A 21,593-nucleotide genomic window follows, 5' to 3' on the forward strand; every position below is an offset into this window, starting at 1 on the left:
GCAGCAGTATTTTTTGTGTAGGTTAAAGGGTGATTAAAGTGTGTTGCTTCTATTCAGAGACTGCTGTGACACTGCAGAGACAAGCTGTGTTTGGCTGCGCGCATAGAAAAAAGACGCGATAAAGGGTCACATTCATGAGTCATGTGCGTAGTTCATAAATCAGTTGATTCAACGACGGCTGCCTTCTTTAACACCTCCACCTTCAAAGACATATTCATTGTCAGATATAATTTAAAAAAGGATGACAATGAGTGTAAATAACGTTCTTCTTCTATACTGTAACTATGGAATGATGTCCTAATGTCAGTGCACACAACAGCAATCTCATTGCCTTCAACTTCTCAGATTAGAGACTGCAGACCATCTTCTGATGTGTTGTGTTTTAATACAGTAGTGTGTGCAAGGACCACTGATCAACATTTAGACCCCTGATCTGCTTGCTTTGGGTTGGAGGCGGCTGAGGCTTCATTAGATTATCCATGAATTAGTCCTACCAGAAATAAGAGAAGGAAGTCTCTGAACAGCATGAATGTGTACAGTCTGTTTTTCATGACAGGAAAGAGGCCACAGCGAATCCTCGGAGTGGGTGTTGTGGAGTAAGGAAAGCTGATTGTAATTTGAGGTGTATGGGTTGTGACCCACAACATAGTCTGTAATTGTTGATCTGATTGTAACTGCACTCCTGATGTCTAGTGGGGGTGATTCCATTGAGAAATGCAAATTGTTGACCTTTGTTGGCCTCAGATATCTCAGGAGTTGTCATTCAACACGGGTTAGAATATTCTTGCTTGAGAGAATCCTTCCAACACCCTGCACTAGTATACTACAGTAGGTGACCGAGAAGCATAGACCACGGCTTCTTGTGTAACCAGATTTTTTCCCCACTTTGAGTTTGTCTGATTCTTTAGGGGATTAAGCACTCTTAGATAGGCAGGTGCAGTGTCTTGTTCAAGTGCAATGTCATTCAAGATGAAGTGCCATAGTCTGGTAAGGTCATGGTTTCAGAGATGGAGGAGGCTGGAGACATTTTTTAGGACATGTAATCAGTTTGTTAGTATTATGGAGTGTTCTGATAACCCATTTAGTTCTGATGCTAACATAACTTCTATCTGATTAAATTCTTTGGACTATATGTCAATGCAGACATCACTGATGTATATTCTCATAATTGAATCTTCATACGCCAAGACAGCAGGTGGTTCATTTACACAGATGTTGAGCAACAAAGGAGGTTGTACAGTACATTCCCCTTATGGGAATGGGACAGTTGGGAATGGTTGCACTTTCTCCAGGACATAGAGTTTACAAGTGAGGTAGTGGTTTCCCATTCATTTACTGTGCTAAAAGGTTCACAATCAACCATTTGCTATTTGCTAGACAAGATTAGACATACAGGTACCTCAGGTGCCCATTTTCAGTCGATTTGCACATTTACTGTACTTCCAAAATTGACAACATGGAGAGCATCTTCAGTCAGTCTGAATCTGAGCCTGAAAATGCAGTGTAATCCACAGACATGTTTATACTGACGATCGTGGAGATCGAGAACAATTTCATCAACAATATTAATGACTCTGACTTTGCAAGTGCCTTTTATGAAATGGTTTGATGGGGTTATTAAATAATTAAGGTATTTGCCAAGTGACCTTCCTTAAAACCCAGAGGGGATTTGTCTGAAACCCCACAGAAACTTAACATCCATAGAAGTAAGAGTTTACTAAGAAGGAACAAGCGATAACAGTTTTTATTCATCAAAGTGCCAGTTGCAAATATCACATCTATAAGTGGATTCAGAACACAGATGCACATTGTGTTAGACTTGCAAGCCAGAAGCTGAGATATTGAATCCCAAAAATGAATAGGATTATTCATATTCTAACAATGTCAGTAGGCAGTATTTTAAGATTGTCTCTGTATTTTTTTAATTTGTTCTTAGTGAATATTTGTTCTTAGTGAAAAAATATATTAGTGAATATTATTAAAATTCAAAACTATAGTAACTTATCAGTAACAAAGAAATTAAGCATACATTAAAAGTCATCAAATCAATTTTTACTCAGTTTTGTATTAATAAAAATGTACCCTGAACAATAAATATAGTTAAATAAAAGAAATATATGTGATCCCATGTTCAGTGTCAGCAATCTTAAAATGAAAATTTTGGCCACAGAGTGTAGGTGCTGACATCAAACAACTGATATAAAAATCTGTAGAAATCATACATTGTTTTCTTCAAACATCTCCAATGATGTTTTCTTGTCAGATGATGTAGAGTTTCTGTCACATTCATCTTTCAGATGTGGGATAAAGCCTATAATAAAAGATCTCAAGGCTTTTTGGGGTTTTCAGTTTTTTTCACATGAAGCACAAGTAGAAGTTATTACAAAACAAACAACAGATTTAATTCCAATGAACACATTGTTGTTTTTTTTAGAATTGGATGATTTGACCATTGAGAGATTGTGGAATGTGTGATCCTTATTTTTAAGATAGCTTTGAATTCTGATGTTTTCCTAGAATAAGAGTCCTTCAGACCCTGTAAAAGAAAGGAGATAGAAAGATCAGTGCAGTTGTGGCCTGCAGAGGTAAAATGAGAAGGTATTGGCTTGGAGAGAACTTGGAGATCACTCTGCTTTGACATGTTCCTTAAAACAGTTGGCTAATCTTGCTGTTTTGCCAATGTAAATAGCATGAACTTTCTCTACAAAATTCCTAGTTATTAAGTAAATCACTTGACATGAGAAATATAATTTTTCAAGCTATGAACAAGTATTAAATAGTGCCAATAATTGGTTTCATTAGTTGCAAACTCTTTGTCTTATCAAAAAATTGTTTATGTTTTTGAAGCTTACAAAGTGGTATAAATGTAGTACTTAGTTACCCTGTTTTACTCCACTTATTCTTTTTTATTCTTGCTGGTTAACAAATAAAGCAGCATTAGGGCAACTGGTGATGGATTAGTGAGTCCTTGACATCAATTAAAAATCTTTTGTATTCTTCTTGAAATGACTATGCTTCAAGGTTAAATGTAAAAAGGTGTCTGCCTTTAATTTATGTAGTGTTACCCTTTTAAGAACCGTGCTATCCTTGCTGGAGTATTGGAGAAGACTTTTAGAATATTATAGGATGTTCAAAATTCTTGTTACCAAGGTATTATTAAGGACTGGTTTCAGTGATCATATTATACCCATTTTGCTTCTATTCATTGGCTCCAAGTCAAGCATAGAATGAATAGCAAGCGTCTTTTGTTGACATACAAGATTCTGAATGGCCTACTGTAGTTCCTACCCATTCAGGAGAACTACTTACTCCTGTACTACTTGTCTGAACCTGAGGTTCACAGATTCTGATCTTCTGTGTTGTCCAAGGATTAAATTAAGATCTGTGCGTGCTGAAGTCTTCACTTTTGTGGTTCCACAACTGTAGAATTCCCTTGTGTAGATTTTTAGGGGCTCTATTATAATACAGTACTCTATGACCCTGTTTTACTCGTCTGTGATTATGTTGTGATGCTGTTGGTGTAGCGGAGCTAGTTCGGATACAGTGATGTCATCGCCCTCGCTACGCGTAGCAGGGACCTTGGCTGCCTGGGCTGAGGGAGGTCTCCTTTAGCTCATGCAGCTGGTTCCCTGTTGTGTTACGCCAGAGTCCCAGGTTCGCGCCCCAGGTGTTGTGGGACGAAACGGGTGGCGGAGGGCACAAGCCCACGTGGAACTGCAACGGTCACATTACAACATCCCATTAATCACTTACGAAATATGCTTTCTAAAACATGTATAATAATAATAATAATAATACACACTTGCTGCCATCTCTTCCTGCAGTCCTTCAGAAATTGAAAACAGTGAGACAAGGAATTAAACACATAGCAAGTGGATCTGTTTACTCTTGAAACCGCATAAAAAAAAAACATGTTGCAGTCTGATGTAGGATTGCATCCACTTTGTCAAATGACAAGTCTCGCAATCAGTCAGACCTTTTGTACATCATTGCAGAGTGGAGATACAGACATTTGGCTGCATCTGTCAGAATGAAGAAGAAGCTCAGTAATGTTGGCAAGGGGCATGGGGCAGGCCTAGAATTGTGTGGTTACATTGACCAAAATGTTCGTTAAGACACATATCTGACAGGTCTTCCTAAAATGGCAGAGTTTGCAGGAAGCACAGGAAACAGCTTCTGCCTCGAGCTGGTCATGACAGAGTAGGCCTTCAGACACTCGCAGTTTATTTATAAAACTCTGCCAGGGAAACTGTCATCTTATCTTGGCCATTTGTTGACAGCTGCAAAATGGATATATTAATGTTGTAAAAAAAAGGTTCTTCAAGCATGTCACCAAAAATGAGGCATTTACTTAGCATTAATGTGAGAATCAAAAATCACATCCTTATTCGCGTGTTAGGTGAAAGGGTGATGACAAATTTAGAAACACTTCAGAACAAGGGTAACCCGAAAAGTATGTGTTACTAATTTATTACTGGAACACAGCTTGTTGAGCGCTGGTAAATGGCTGCAAGCTGTCCTATTAGTGAAACATGAAAGGTGTGTATTAGTTATTTATTAACTGCTGCTGACAGAAGATAATCAGTACCAAGTGAGCCTTTATAGAGACATTGCAGATCATGTCAAGTGCTAGTGTATCAATCAAGTAGAACTAACATGTACATTACGGCTTTCTCATATTCTGACTGTTACCACAAATTCCATTATAGTGACAAACCCAAACATCCATATGGACTGTGAGTGCTGAACTTTCTTTGTTTAAATGGATTCATGTATTACGAAAATATGAATCAACTTTGATTTCTCTGATTTTAAGCAGGAAGGCAAACTGTATATTAGTTCAGGTGGGTAGCTGCGTCAGCGTGCGTGGGCTGCAAAGCAACAAGTAAAGGTTTATTCCATGCTGAAAAGAGAAGAAAAGTAACACAAGGTTTCGGCTGTGGAGCCTTCTTCGGTTTCTTCTTCTTCACACCCGAAGAAGGCTCCACAGCCAAAACGTTATGTTTCCTTTCTTCTCTTTTCAGCACGGAATAAACCTATTACTCGTTCCTTTGCATACTGTATATTACATTGTTTATGATCATTTTAATTATTTTTTATCTTTTTTTTTAATTACAACATGATGTTGCACCAGTTTGTCCAATAGATAGACTACATCATACTATTAATGTAGATTACGAAATATAAAATCAGCCAGCCTTTGCTGTTTTTAAGCCTGTGAACTTCACTAGCTTTGCTTCGTAAAGTTGTGTTAGGCAGATTACAGCAGTGGGACTGGTTGCACTTAGGCTCAGAATAGGATCATTCCATGATGAATCTGTTAAAAAGCCCATCTGATAAGTTCACCCCCTCTGCCATCCATTGAGGGGCCTCTCTGCGCAGAACTACTGTACTCTGTCACATCATGTTGCTACTCATGCTACATAATACATATTTGGGATGCACCTAAAAAAAAAACAGAGAGGAGAGCACTTTTTATTTGTGGTTTAGGTCTGATATTAGCCGACGAAAGAATCAGCTGGCTTTTAGAATCTCCTACACTACCTAGTCCCTTTAATTCGTAAGCCCTCCTTTTTTCAGTTGGTATTTTCCTTTTTGTTGTTCCTGCCTTTGCTCCTCTGGCACACTGCACTAGGTCTTATCACATATCACACAAACATGACCCTAACTCTGGAACGGTCCATTTATGGTCATGGAAGCCAAACATGACAGAATAGTACATGGAAAAGCTGCTGGCTGCTCAGATGAATAACTTGCAGGAAATGCTGCCGAAAGCAATGCAATGAAACCTCTTTCTTAATCACCAGCAATACATCTTGCAGGGGGGGAGCATGAATTGATAACTTATTTAATTCCGGAATCAGCAAGTTCGAGGCCTAATTGCACAGTACAGTACGTTTCAGTGGAAATCAGTAACAGAATTTGTTAAGAGAATAAATTAGAGAATAAAAGGCAAACGAGTGACTTATCTTGTTTTCCTTCCGCAGGCTGACTTGGAATGCTGTTAGTCATTTTTTTCAAGACATTTTGGATCCAAAGTCCTGTTTGTCAAGTCCTCTAGAGTACTGTGTATAGCAATCGTAACAAGAAACTCTAAAGTTAACAAACATTGCAGTTAAGATATAAAAAAATCAATTCTAATTCTCTTAAAAGAAAATTCATGCTGTTCAATGGAATTTCTCAGAACAGGTTTTCTTTGTGATGTGAATGTTTTTACACTTTTGATTTTTTAAACTGACAGCCACAAGCTATGTTTTTTACCTCTGCAAAAACAGTTTTCTCATTACAAAACCTTTCCACAGTGATTGTTTTACAGAACTTACAGGTTATGTTTGTCATTTCCCTCTTATTATGTTAGGCTTTTTATTTATATCCATGAATTTTCTACATTTTGAATAATGCTGCAGTGCTTTTCAGTTTGCATGGGGTCTGAGGAATACGGATGCACAAGGGCTTAGACCTAAACCTAAACAGCAAAGTGTGTGCTTTGAATTTCAGTGGAGAAGAGCAGGCACAGAAAAGAAACAACAAAAGACACTCGTCTCACAGCCCAGCAGATATCTGCCTCTCCAGAGGGGAGTGTTCCCTTTTTATCCCTTACTCCAGCTGAGATGCCAAAATTTATGCGGGGCTCCTGTCCTGGCAGGTGTAGTCATGGCAACTACCACCAACATGGAGTCCCCAACAGGGCCTTCTATGGACAAGTCCCCTGTTTAAGTCAGTTCCGTTTTGCTTCTGCTGTTCTAACTTGTATTCCACCATGATATCACATCATGCTATAAAAAACACAGTAAGCCCCTCTCTTACTCATACTCTTTTTTTGCATCCCTTCTCCTCCACCTCGTCTCCACTTTTGCATTACCCCTTGGTTACATTCATTCTCTTTCTGTCTCTGTATGAGGGTCCTAACTCATCCTATGGCCAGGGGGTTGGCCCTCAACCAAGATGGTTAAGACAAAACTCCTTATATCCAGTTTTTCCCAGCTTTTCAATAAACACTTATGTATAACTTGTTTTCTGATCATGTGTTGATCACCTTACTCCTCATTAATCTACTTTTAGTGTTACGGAAATTATAAGATCTAAGAAATAGACCTTACATTAGATTATTTTAAAAATTACATCTATAGAAGTTTGGTTTATCCTTTGATATCTGATTATTGTTAGTGTAATGTAAATATACCATGACAGTAGCAAGTATACTGAATACTAATAGTTTAAATATTAACATTAAAAGGGATAAAACTAGGTTTGTTCTTTATGTTTTTGGCTCTGGCATCAATTACCTTGGCTCTGGCATTTAATTACTTGTAAACACATTTTTGTCCAAAATATTATAAAGTCTGTTGTGGTCACATAGAATATTATATTCATGTCAGGTACTTCTACACTACAGTCAATATTATTTGAGCCCATGATTAGCTCTAATACTTAAAAGAAGAAGTACACAAACTACAGAGAAGTTAAAGTTATTTGCTAGCTCCACAATGTGATTCTGCGGTGGAAGACATTGACTTCTGCCTAAGCTGTCTCACAGGATCTTGTTTGGGTTAAGATCTGTTAATACCAGAGCTTGACTGCCTGTGGCAGCCAGGAACAGGGAGATCAAAATTTACCACCTGGAACATCCAGAGAACAATAATGGGGATACAATGATAAGGTATGGAAGACCGTAGTCATGATCTGGCATGGCGGAAGCTGATACAAGTTGTTCAGTAAGTACTTGGATTGAGGCAGAAGTGCAATTCAGCAGCTGTAACTGGAACTGAGCAGCCCTTGGAGAAAGAGCTAGACTTCTTACCTAAATATACTTCTGATTGGGTAGTGTTGTCAAGAGAGGTTACATCTACGTATGTAGTTGGAAAGCACAGAATAGAACATTAATTCAGAACTTAACATTAGGACCCTAGTGGAGGTGACTACACTTCTGGAAGGGAAAGTCAGAGGAGGGATGTTGGATTGATGGAGTTGGATTTCAGAAATTAAATTGTAAAGCAACTTTATGAGTTCCCCATTGGAATTAATGAATATCATCATGACTCTTCATCTCAAATTACCATGGAACCAGTACAATAATGACATTTGTGCATATGCTCTTAGTCTAGATTCAGATGACAAAACCAAGGGCAGTTTGTAAGTGAAGGTTGACCAAATTCTTGTGGAATCCTGAAGATGGACAGATTTATTTTACTTGAAGGCTTCAAAGCCAGAGTTAGATGAAGTGCCTTTCTCTACAGTGGGATCATTGGCAAGGTATCAATTGTAAATATAAATTCTTTACTAGATTGTCAGAAATTGGACTTGTCATGCATTGAGGTAATGCTCATTAGCTCCATTTATTGGTCATGTTGCCTGGATGTCAGACTCCAGACTCCTAAAGAAGGGTCATTTCTCAAAATGAAGAAACATTAATAAATATAGTAAAAGCAAACATGAAACAAAAATCAGTGAGTGCCAAATAGTGAGAGAAATAAAGCACTTTAGCAAACTTCATTCTGACAAAATATCTTTTCTCCTCAAGCCACTGTAGCCATTGAATAAGAGTTATGACTGTCTTGATGGGAGTCAACCCTTTTTAGAAATCTATTACCTGATTAATATTTTCTGTCACTTATCAACAAATAAAATAATGTTAAATTTCTAAAATTACAATTACTCCAAAACAGTTATGTATGTATTACCTAAAAACAACAACTTATACAGGAAATTAAAACTTTATGTAACCTGGAGGGAATGTAGGAAAGGTTTCCTAAATAGCATTTGAACTTTCTAAGGACTCTAGCTCATGAACGTTTATCATGGTTGCTAGGCAACTATGTTGTGGTTCTGAAAGTCTGAACCTACTTACGATATGAATTCCTTTTCTTCCCAAGAGTATTTTTCTAGCATGAAAAACAAAGAAAGGTTAATAGAAACATACATGGTAAATGATTCATGAGCAACATGGCTAATTCAGCATTATTCAAAAGTAATTTTCGCAACAGTGCTTTTAGCAATAACAGTTGAAAGAAAGAACTTGTGAACAATATACAAAGGCATGTCTTTAAGTACATGTTTTGATCATTTAAATTTTAAAAACTATTATTATCCTCTAAAGTTTTTTTTCTAAAGAAGGAGTGCTTTAACTTTATTTTAGTTAAAAAAATATTAATATCCCTGAAAAACAGCTTTTAACAAACTTACAAGTGAAACTGCTCCAGCAGTTAAGGAAGCTTAACACAGAACAGAACAGTAAGAACAAATAAAAAATCATATTTCTTTTTCAGGGACCATCATTCTCAGACGTAATTTATCCAATAACAAAACATTTTAGATCAATTATTTTCACAGAAGTGTAAAGTAGCTCTTCCTTAGTAGAATTAACTGAAGAAAATATTTTAGTTAATATAAAAAGCATTGCATTTAAAAAAATAACTGAAACAAGTACACAAAAATAGGCAAAGCTATCCGAGCAAAGGGGTATAGCAGGGAACTTTGGTTACACTTCACATTAGCACTTTGAGTTACTTAAAAAGACTTCAGAAATAAAATAGATTTATTAGAATTAAATGTTATAGTGGTTTTCCCAGGAATTCAACCAGTGCCACATCCAAGTGCCAGGAAGAAACAGGAACTATGGAGATTTAATACTTGGTTAAATATTAATATAAATTTAACATTTTGGATTGGTGCAGAGAAGAGTGTATTAGTTTCATGGCATTGGATGTCATTCTGGAACAAATGGTATCTATACAAGCAGGGCTACCCCTGAATAAGAGGTGTTGATATATTATGGAACTGAATGTGTAGAGTAGGTGAAGAATATCTAAATTAGAGAACTTAGGAGCAGGGAACTCAACCAGGTTAATTCTGTTGGGATCATGAAAGGTCTGGTCAAAAATTCTAGAGCTTGAGGGTAATACATGAATAAAAAAACTACAGCATTATAGAAATAACCGAAATATAACTAGGTAGGAGGATGGGAATGAATATAAAATTAACAGATGTACATATATACATATAAAGGCAGGATAGAAAGGGGTGGTATGCGACTATACATCAAAAATACCGTGGAAGCTGAAGAACTGATAAAGGAAAGTACAAGAGTAAAGGTAGTTCAGAACCTACAGTATGTTGGTTAAACTGAAAATGAGGAATTTTAAAGGCTTAATAACAAGAGGAGTATGCTGTAGACCACATGCAGACATGGGAGCAAGTACAGTAGCTTACGTTATGATGACATCAGGATGGTATGTAGCAAATAATAAAAAATATTATATTATTGGGGCTATTATTTCTACACACATAAATTACTCACAATAATGTGATGGGGCATACAGAGGAAGAAATGTTTATGATGCAATTTTAAGTTGTTGGAAACTAAGTGTACTAACTTGGAACTTAGTCTACTAACTTGGAAACTAAGTGTAAAACACTGTCTTTTGATCAATATTTTAATCTCTTATACAGTATGTGAGCCTAAAATTAAACTTCATAAAAAAAAGGTATGAAGGAATGAGACAGGGCATATAATCAATGAACTGGATACAGATGGATTTGCAGTCAATAGAAGCTTATATCATGTCATAAATGTGATAAGTACTCAAAAAACATGGCGTAGATGCTTTAGTGTAGAAATAATAAAAAATCAGAAGGATGACAGTACTCAATGTACAGAATAAACAGAACAGAACAGTACAGAATAAAAGCCTCAAGATAATAAGGAGTCTACTGAGATCAAGTCATAACTAGAAGACATTAGAATTGCTAAGAGGAGACTACTGCAACACAGGCTGTGTTCTATACATCTGAGTGTGACAGGTAATGGGAACTGTATTTTGTGAATTCCTTTGGTTTGGGAGGGGTAGTTTGGATTGGGTGTTGGGTGATACAGTATGTATTTACCAAAGATAAGAAGAAGGTTAAAAGGTTTCGTAAGCTAATAACTGAAATACCAAACAGGTGGAAAAACCCAAAGATGGTATGTTCATTCTTATACCAGCCTCAAATAATTGAATAAGTCAACATTTCATAGTCAGGGTCAAAAACATTCATTGAGATCACACCCTTAAAAAGTCTAAATGTTTCATGTTTTTTTCCTGTAATCATTTTACTTTAAAAAACACAAACTGACAATACTCAGAATTGTTCACCATCAGGTTAAACAGCCAATGGCATTGTTTGCTTTAACAGAAAGTATCTAACTGAAATACAGTATATTAGTGTGCCAAAAAGGTAGCTTCCTTTGTATGATCATAAGTTTGTTTTATCAGCTCATACAATTTCCTTTTCAATTATGGCATTGGTTATTATTCCTGTTTCCCTTAGTCTTAGTACATTTTCACCTTTGCCAATGATCTATCATAGTTCTGTAGTTCTATTTGTATGTCTTAAAGGGACACTTCTGGTTTTCCACTGATATTATTCTGATTTCACTCTTGATCCTCCCAGCTTTCATTAATAAATGTGTGACCGGGTCTACAACAATAATTCCTCGATTCCAGACATATTCTAAGTATGTTAGTTGTTAATTCTTATTAAGGCAATAATAGGTTAATGGGATCTTTTTGCTATTTAATGGAAATTTAGCTTGAACCCAGTCTGTATAGCGCTATGGCACAGTATGCCATATATTTAACTTTCCATGGACAATCTCTGTCTAAGCTGTCAAAAGCTGTCATGGAGTCTGAAAAAGTGATTGCAATGTACACCTTTTCATCTAACACCACTTGGGTACATTCATTTGCTCAATTGCCATCAATAACAGTTTCTGGTCGGTTACAGAACACTGAATATTATAGGTGTCACATATCCGAAGAAGGCTTAACAGCCAAAATGTTGTGGTTTTTTCTTTCTTTTTCTAGTACTTTTTCATGTTCACATAGAAACCTTTGGCTGTGAATATGATTTCAACTCAGTTGTAATAGTGGCTATATGTTATCAACTTTGCTCCAAGACAATAAAGAAGCTTTACAATACTCTGTGTATTGGTAGTTCTCTGACTTTGATGTTATCAAGTATAAATTGACACTTTGCACAGATTTGGAAAAATATTAATCTGTATGTTCTTATGTATGATCTCTTATTTATCAGACTCTTGTCAACATTTACATTTACATTTGTAAATAAGCAGAGGCTGTCAGTGGCAGCCAATAAAAAACAGGACCTTTGTCAGATTCCTTTCTCAAATTAAAAAAACAGTCTACAAACCACAATTAAAGGAACCACAAAGATGCAATTAGCCCATAGTACCTGGGTGAAAAGCAATGAAACTGATCTGGTTGATCTTCTCTGGACTAATTTCAAAGAAGCAATATCTTTCCTATACTGTAATGACCAACATTTTACACACTATCCTAAATTATGCGTTATTGATTGCATTATGCAATTGAAACATACCATACCTTGATTTGATTGCATTCATTTTGACCATATATCCTAAAATTCCAAATCCTTATTCAGCATAATCTGCATAATTAGCACACAGGAGAGGGGGGAAAGATTTGATAAATGCATTATCAATACCTTATTCAGGCTGGTTTAACACTTATGAGGGTTTTCAGAGATATCAGTCATATTGTAGATTTACTAAGCCCTGCTGACAGGACAATAAAGAGACTAAATAGAATAACAGAGCCTTTTAAATTATGTAATTTGAAATTGATAATCCCCAAATGACATATACATTCACACAAAGCAGAGTTCTATAAAACTCTTTAGGTGATTTCCAGTGCTATGTAACATCAATTTGAGAACTTGACTTTTCATGATTTTTCAATGATTGTTTGACAAAGTGTAATGTTGTATTTTTTTCTCTAGGTCCGAACTCTATTTGTCAGTGGGTTACCATTAGATATCAAGCCACGAGAACTTTATCTTTTATTTAGACCATTTAAGGTAGGTTTTTATTTGATTCAGTTGCTTCACTTATGTTTAATGTGTTTCTGCCCATGATGTTTAAGATTTTTGCATTCCTTTGTTAATTTCAGGCTTTTGATTAGTGAAAACAAGAGAATGAGCTTACCAAATTGTTTTACTGTATTTATTATTTGGGGAACTAAAATCACACAATAAATAATTGTATTTTATAAGGTTACAATACATAGAGTTCTTGTGTCATTTTGTGGTTGTATGAATTGTAGTCATGCAACGCAAAAGCACAACGGGAAATACTATATTATCAAAATGTAATTTGTAATGAAAAGTGCTAAAGTGTAACAACGGGAAATTCATAAAGATTCAAATGCACAATCATAATTGGAGATTCTAAGAAAGACTCCTATTCTTGCCAGTCCTACTGTAGGCACAGTATAAATACAAGCCATTAGTCCAATCAGTCCCAGCTTTCATTGCACTTAAACTAGACAGTCTGCCAGCTGCCCTCTATCTATTCTCTCTTTGCTTGTTGCTACTTGCCTTCTCCTCCTACTGTTTCTGGCTGCTTTCTACATATGGATCAATCCTGAACCACTGCCAACCAAACTATGTCTTCTAACTTAAACAAAAATGTAAAAATGTCTCTTATAAAATGCAGCCGTCTGAACTCTATTGTACTTCACTGGGTGACAAACCCTAACAAAGTAATTATTGACCAATAAGACTTACGTGTATACAGTAGGTCTGGTATTTGTGATGTTTATGGGGTGTTTTTTTGTTTGTGTTTGAAGAGTGGATTTGTATAGATTTCAAAAGCAAAACGAGGAATAGTTTTTGTGCGAGTGACAGTTGGAGGGAGAGACTGAGTGTGAAAGGAGAGCTGTACTATTTTCCATTTTGTTGTCTTTCTATTAAGTGTGTTTTTCCTCTTACATCTGTCCAGTCCTGTTTGCCACTAGCCACAGCCTTTTTTCCTTCTGCTCATGTTTCTATTTCTTTAGCTTTTCTTTCCCCTCTACTATCTGTGTCAGATGGAGCGGCAGGTTCTCTGAACCTTGTGTTCGACTCCCCAGCCTCACCCTCTTTCCTCCATGCCCCTGTAGGTCTGGTATCCACTTCTTCGCCTGTGTTTTCGATAAGGGTGTCCAGTCTAGGGCTCACACTGCCCATGTCCAGTTTGTACTGATGCAACCCCTACAAGGTCCCTCCAAGCATGGCTACAACTGCTAGCACTGTCCTCCTCTCTCCTCAATTAACCTGCCTCAGCCTCCCTGCTGGTTCTTTGTTGCTACAGGTATCCAGATCTCATCAGCAGATGTCCAAATATACTCCCAGCAACTTCAGTCATTCATCCACCCCACCTTCCAGTTTTCCCCCACAATCCTCTCCTCTCTTTGCCTCTTCCCCTTAAAATGTAGGTTCCTTTTCCCTAATAATTCCCTTCTTCCACTTCCACTACACTTTCACTATACAAGAGCAGTAACTGATTAATTTTATGTGGCTCCTGATGCTTTTTCCATTTTTTTAGGAGTGAAAGCAAATGGCTGAATCTGTGAATAACACTGTCCCTTACCTTTAACACTCTCTAATCTTTTTTTATTATATTTGTTAAGATCATAATATCAACTTTTATTGATAAATCTGTATTGTCGTATCTTTACTATGACTTACTGTTTTTGTTTCTTTCTCAAGGGTTATGAAGGCTCACTAATTAAGCTAACCTCTAAACAGGTAATCATAATTGTTTGTTACTTTCATGTTTGCATCTTGAATACAGCTTTGTGTAAAATGTGATTATTTACTTGCACACTATGATTGCATATGGTGAAAGTAGATCACTGTCTTCAGCATTTCAGCCAAGTATCAAACAATCTAACTTCTGTCAGCTTTTTGTTTGATAGAGCAAATAAAAAGGAAGATTCAATAACTCTGCCTTCTGAAAGAAAGAAGCAAAAGAAAGCTGTTTCTGAGAAGATGAACTGTACAGACACACAGTAGTTGTACTAGCATGTACATAATCTAGAATGAAGGTCAAGACAGCACTAATCTTTCAGAAACTTGTTACAGAAACAATTTCACTGCTAGTATTGTGAATTGAAAATAAAAACTCTGCAAATAAAGACTAATATTTGTATTTTTTATAAACTTATCCCCCCTTCCCAAGTCCATCCAAAAAACTATTTTAGGTGAAGAGGGCTATCTCTGCCTATAATTTATAAAATAATTAAAAATATGAAATATATTTAATTTCATTGTCCTCAAGTATTGATGTTTAGGCAAACAGTACTGACTTAAACTATTTCATATAGAATGTCCCAAATTTCCCACTAGTGTCTGCTTAGGAATCAAAATAAACAATTGCATGATGGAGTTAAAATGCTATTGTGCACTGTGACGTACATATTTAGATTGGATATTTGGTCAAAAGTACTACAATATTTTGTTTTACTTTTGTAGTAGCCCTAGTGTGTATTTCAAATGTCTTAAATAATAAAATAATTATTTTAGGTGTCTTAGAAACACACTGCCCCCATCAGCTGATTCCGGTCATAAAAATTAACATATTTCAGAAAATTTAATTCTGCACTGCTTTCTTTTGGGTTTTGGAAAACATCTTTTAACATCATTCTGGTACAAATGTGATAAAAAAAGGATAAAAAGGAAGTTCTGTATATATGAAAATATGATGATATGAACTGCACAGGCTTTCAGCCAACTCAGACAAGGTTTTAAAAGCAACTCCAAAGATATTCTAAGACAATAAGAATGTTAAAGTAAGAAAAGGTTTTCTTATTAACTTTTTGGAGAAGTTCAAACATTAAAAAGCTAACCTTAATTTATCTTTAATAAATTACTTTGTTTAATAATATTTTGATTATTAGGCTGCTTTTAAGGCAGTAAGACTAGAAAGGGAATTTCAGCGCTGGGCACATTAATGCAATTATCTCTATATATGGTCGCAGCTCTTTTCGTTTACAATTGTAATTCTATTTATATCAGACTTCTGCACACGTTCTTCTTATAGTCATTGCCTGGTTAAAACGTTCTCCTGTTCTACAATGACGTCTCTTTTCTACACAAATCACTGAGTAGCCTCACGAGAAATGTCTGCTAAGGGCTTTTTAATCCTTGTCTCTGTTATGGAATCCTTCAGAGGAGGAATGCCTTCAATCTGTATGTCAGCACGGCAATGTTTTCCACAACCAAGTGACAGCTTGGGTAAAGACATCTTAAATTAATGGGGCAGCCTTTCAGTGCTGTGTTATTTACTTTATTTGGTCTGTGGTTAGGCTGCTTCCATTTTGTCCCTGCTTAGGTATTAGGGAGGGACTTGTACAGTAGGTCACTGAGGAATTATGGTGATTTTTAACACATAATTAATTTCCATATCACACAACACTTTGGTGTTTTCAGCGTTTTCTTTCATTAAAGTATGAGGCAGTCAATGTACTCACAGTGATTTAATTTTGTGGCGTTTTTTTTTATTACTGCTTGAATGCAGAGGGCAGTGCGTGTAAAGTAGTGATAGAGCTCTGGACTCCCCACCAGTGGGTTTTGGGTTAAAATCCTGAGTGGGACAAAACTCTTATATCCATGAGTTAGGTACTTCACTCATAGTCTTCTAGTAAATGGTTTTGAGAATTTACTTTAGATCATCATACTTGATAAAAAAATGTAATAATCAAACTAGTGTAAGTTTTACCCTTACCCAGTGTTGTACTATAACTTTCCCACATGTGAGTGCCACAGTAATAGTGGATTAACGGGGCTGTAAATGCTGAATAATTCAATATTTTTTTCTTTCTCTTCAGCCTGTAGGATTTGTGAGTTTTGACAGTCGGTCAGAAGCAGAGGCTGCTAAAAATGCTCTGAATGTGAGTATGACCGTAATAAAAACTGTGCCTGCTACCAAAGAGATCCTAAATTATTTACTTGGCATAAGCCTCCTCAAAGCATTCTGAAAATGTTTCTTTTAAAAGCAGACTGATTTGAATTAACCAAACTACTGCAAAATATAATTCTATTTTTTTCTGAAGATATTCATAGTTATTCTCCCTGCCATGAGACTGTCACCTTTTACTGGACTTTTGCTTAATTAAACAACATGTATTCAAAAAATGCTATTTATATATATTTTGCTTATGTGTTGCAATAACAAAGTAAAATAAAGCAGACACTTTCTGCTGCTTGAGTTCATGTAGCTGACTGAAAACATGTAATAAAAACAGACTTTCTAATGGTTTGATTATTAACAAAATTTGTGGCTGAAACCAACATTTGTGGTTATATATTAATTTCAGATGTTTTGCAGAAAACATTGTTTTTGTTGTTTTACTTTTGTTGACTTTTTTCACTGAATTTAAAGAGCTTTTAAGTTTGTTTTGCCAGTTTTATCACATAGTAAATAACCCATGTATTATAAATGAAATTGCCAGTTCCTGACTCATTTAGGCAAGAAAGGAGTAACATTTCAAGAACATGACAACAGTTTGTTTTTCAGAGAAGTTACTAAGGAGATTTTAAACAAATGTTCTGCCAGAACAGTCTCATAACTGTTGATTTAAGCCTCATGAAACTTATGTACTGTACATTTGTTTAAGTCTATGATGTACATTGTTTTAAAATGCATAGCAAAATACTGTTTTGATCTAAAAAATAAGTACACAATGTACTTTGTGCTACCAGCAAGTGTATAAAGAAAAAAAAAACTCAGCTCAATTAAACACATGGTTAATAAAACATTTTTATTTCATTTTGGAGGCCAAAGTACTTCATTAGAGTAGTAAAATTAGAGCACTGATCATGAAGCAGAGATGGAATCTGACTTTTCCGTTACTTGCATTGCCGGGCGGCACATTGAGAAAGTTATGATAAACAGACACTGTACTTAAGAAATGTATTATTTTATTAAATAAACAGACCATTAATTGTCAATTGGCGCATGCTACTTCAGGACTTGTTCTGAAAAACAAAAAGATCATGAGAACAATATCTTTCAAGAGCTAACTAACCGACTTCTTGAAGGTGATAGGTCTGGTTAACAAATACAGACCACCTACAGTATGTCTGTGTGCTTAGCAGGCTGGGACTTGTACAGTAGAAATAGTTGTGATTTTATTGTGATGTCAGTCTTGCTGAGGTAATCTCTGATTGAGCTTAATGGTTTGTAATCCTCCCAGAGATGTCTCTTTTCCTTGGCATAGTTCATATAAACTCCAATCTGGCTCCTACCCAGAGAGCTGAACGAAAGGGAGCCTTCCTAATGGCTGATGTGTTACAAAGGGCCGGCAGAATGATTTACTGCGCATGTTCAGGGCAGTCCTCAAATCAAGATCCAGCTTTGACACAGCTGAACAAGGCATTTGGCATGTGTGATGTTCATGGTAACAGAGGTCAACAATTTTAAGACAAGAAGAATATATTGTTTTGATTAGTTCTTAATTAAAAATGCCGATAACTATTCTGAATAACAATAGGTGGGTAGCAGTAGCATGTTTGTGCAGTTTTTGTTTTTGGTAAATACTTTTTAAAGATGGGAGATAAAAATGGTTCAGTTAAGTATGTTAAACTTGCAGTCAAAATGTACAAAGTAGAAAGTAATGTGCATATTGTATATCAACAAACTTTGTTGCTAACTCATCTCTGAATCAATTATGTGTGTGAGCTAAACAATTACTAGTAAGCAATCATTATGGATATATCTGCTTTTGGTTTGTTAGTGTGATCTTTTGGATATTGTGTTCCATATTTATGTTTTTCATTCTAGTCTTATTCATCAAATCCTTGTATGAATATACTGTATATAGACAGATATTGCAGCTATGACAGAGTATGAGCCCTAAAAATGAAACCCTTTGTCTTTACTTTACAATAATGAAGAATACTACTAATGGCTCCTCAGGCCAAGTATTTTTCATTCATTAACAAATATGTAGCCACCCGCATAGGATAAGACAATAATTGATTTTATAGATTAGGTGGAAAGTGTAGACAAAGTATTTTGACATTAAAATACCATTGATAAATGTCATGTTATTCAAATGTCACTGATTACGTACCAGGTTATATTTTGACCAACGATTTAGTTTTGAAGAAGACATATTGTCTCTTCTTTATTTTATTCCTTTTTAGGGAAAAAAAGAGATATTGTCATAGTAAAGATGGCAGGCTCTAATATTTCTCCAAGGATCTGAGTGAAAAATGCAGACATTACATATACAAAAATATTGTCCTAAGATATAGCTGTAATAGAGATAGGTGAGGTTTTAAATTAAACACTTAATATAGTGTGAATTGAAATTATTTGCAGTAAGTCTCCTTGGAGAGGAGAGTGCAGAGGTTTTAAACAGGTCAGCATTCTAAGAATGGCAGCTCTGGTGGAATGTTTTTCTAAACGATTTACACATTTCGGCTACTCTTTTTTTCTTTGTTATTGGTCTGCTGCATGTGCCGTTCAAAAGTGCTTGCCAGTATGCAACTGGAGTGGAAATTTAACTCTGGAGAGCTTGTGGTTTATTAACATAAGCAGAAATTCAACAAAAAATAAAATGATAGGAATAATACAGGGGTAAGCAGAGATTTGTGCATTAGCAGATAAGGTCCTTCATTCGACAACCCTGTGTTTTTATATCTTAATGCACCTTTGCTGTCTGTTCATTTGGCAAAGTCAATCACCTCAGCCCCAGAGAGACAGAGAGATAGAATCCTGTTTTTTACTCAGGGTCCTTAATACATGTTTCACTTGAAATGTGGAAAAGAGTCTACAATAAACACTACTTTTCTTTTTGGTAATTTTGTTGCACTGGCACTTATTGAGATTGTTGTGACTGATGTCTAAACATCAGTATCTTGGGAGGTGTTGTCCTTCTACTAGTTTTTTTTCAGTGTAGCAAATGCGATAGCGAACCGTGATAATGTTGCACAACTGTATTGTCTATATTTTACCAGCTGTGAGCAGCCTCTTTGTGTTGTAGCTCTGACAATGTAGGGGTGTGTACCTCCAGTAGTTTAGGGTTGACCAATTCCTTCATCTGGTGGCCCTCTCAGTTTCTGATGCTCCTTATTTAGTCCATGTACTTTTTTCCAGAAATAACTATGTTTTTTGACAGATGGAATGTGATTGTTGGGAATCAAAGCAGAGTTAGTAGCTCTCACAGTAGAAGGTTTAGGGGGACAATAAACCACAACTACCAACAGAAACTGAGATCCTTTAGTATTGAAATCAAAGCACTTTAGATTATTCTAGCTCGTCCAAGTGATTGAGGAGTGCTAAACCACCACTCTGACCACAGTTTCACTATTGCTCAAAATACAAGCCGTATCCCATAACCTTATTCAACAGCAAATTCTTGTTTAGGTGCTATTTATCAGTAAAACAACTTTTTGATCAATAATAAACTCACCAAAAATCATGTGCACACTGCTGTGCTATTCTGACCAGTACAGCTGTACTCTGTCCCTGCTGAGATTTAATCACAGTCACCCACAGGCTCAGAGCATCATAGTACCACTCTACAGACAGTAGTAAATGGAAAAGCAAATTTCCATTATGCCAGAAGACTAAGTTGTCTGCTAGGGGAGGATCCTACATTGTCTAGGTCTCAAGCAGGTAACATCACCTTTTACAAAAGGCCTCCTCTGAAATTCTCCTCCTCTGCAGAGACTTCACAGATATGATAAGTTCAAGCTCTGCTCTGCACCTGCAAGGATTCAATCACAGTTCATACCTACACCGCACCCGTTCATAGACAACAGCAAACTCTGCTATGCCACACAACTGAATAGCCTCCAGTGACAGACTTCGACACTGTGTAGGTTTTAAGAGGATTATGCAAGTTTTTGTAACAGGCTCAGTGCCACTGAATCCTATTAGACTGTTTTCAGGGAATATGTCAATGTTACCAAGCAGTGCCAGGAATATGCACGGTGACACAACCTTGAGCAGTCTTGTTTGATTATCTTGTATTGGTTTATTATCGGTAGAGGAATTTATTTGTTCCTCATCAATGTGATCATCCCAATCTTTTCTTATTTTATTGAAATTAATATTCTGAGGCTCTCTTCATACTGTTCCTTGGTGTTGTCTCTGTATTCCATTTGCAGGGTATCCGCTTTGACCCAGAGATTCCTCAGACCTTGAGGCTGGAGTTTGCCAAAGCTAACACCAAAATGGCCAAAAACAAGCTGGTGGGAACCCCCAATCCAGGCCCACTGCAGCAGAGCCCAGGGCCTCATTTCATCACCAGGGAACCATGTGAGTGCAGCCTCTGATTCGGTTTTCATCCTTATGGCTGTGGCAAGACAAGTTGTAAGATTCGTCAAGATTGAATAAGCTAATTAGTGGTTAAACTCACGATATCCTAAATAAATATCTGAGCCATAAAGTTTTTGAAATCGTCAGAGCATTTATTGTAAGTATGTTCTAAGTATGTATAATTCATTTTTTTTTATTTAAGAAGAAAATAGTATTTTTAAGTCTCATGAGTTGAATGCACTGGTAGTCAACATCATACTCTACTAAGTAAAAAAGCAGAACACGACACGTTTTGAATATTCATCCTTTTTTGTAAGACAATAATTAAATATAACTTTACTGTACGTAATAATCACCTTTTGGTGAAGATATTGCTTAAACACGATCCTTCCATATCGTATTTCAGAGAAAAGGATGACGTTTGTTCCTTTTCATTTGCTGTTAGGTACTGTAATGTGTTGGCTAAAAAAAGTAATTTTAAGTT

At 36.1% G+C, this 21,593-nt stretch overlaps 1 protein-coding gene across 2 annotated transcripts in view; it reads left to right on the plus strand.

Moving 5' to 3' along the window:
* The window catches only part of LOC148840571 (RNA-binding protein with multiple splicing-like), a 39,108-nt gene that overhangs the window by 1,903 nt on the left and 15,612 nt on the right, over window positions 1-21,593 (plus strand). For both annotated transcript variants that reach the window (XM_088919814.1, XM_088919815.1), the window contains exons 2-5: window positions 12,799-12,876; window positions 14,548-14,586; window positions 16,668-16,730; window positions 20,959-21,109. In XM_088919814.1, coding sequence (XP_088775940.1) covers window positions 12,799-12,876; window positions 14,548-14,586; window positions 16,668-16,730; window positions 20,959-21,109 — 331 coding nt within the window. The remainder of the gene's footprint in view (window positions 1-12,798; window positions 12,877-14,547; window positions 14,587-16,667; window positions 16,731-20,958; window positions 21,110-21,593) is intronic.

Source organism: Atractosteus spatula, chromosome 1 (genome assembly GCF_055471065.1).
Source record: "Atractosteus spatula isolate fAtrSpa1 chromosome 1, fAtrSpa1.hap1, whole genome shotgun sequence".
Lineage (NCBI taxonomy): Eukaryota > Metazoa > Chordata > Actinopteri > Semionotiformes > Lepisosteidae > Atractosteus > Atractosteus spatula.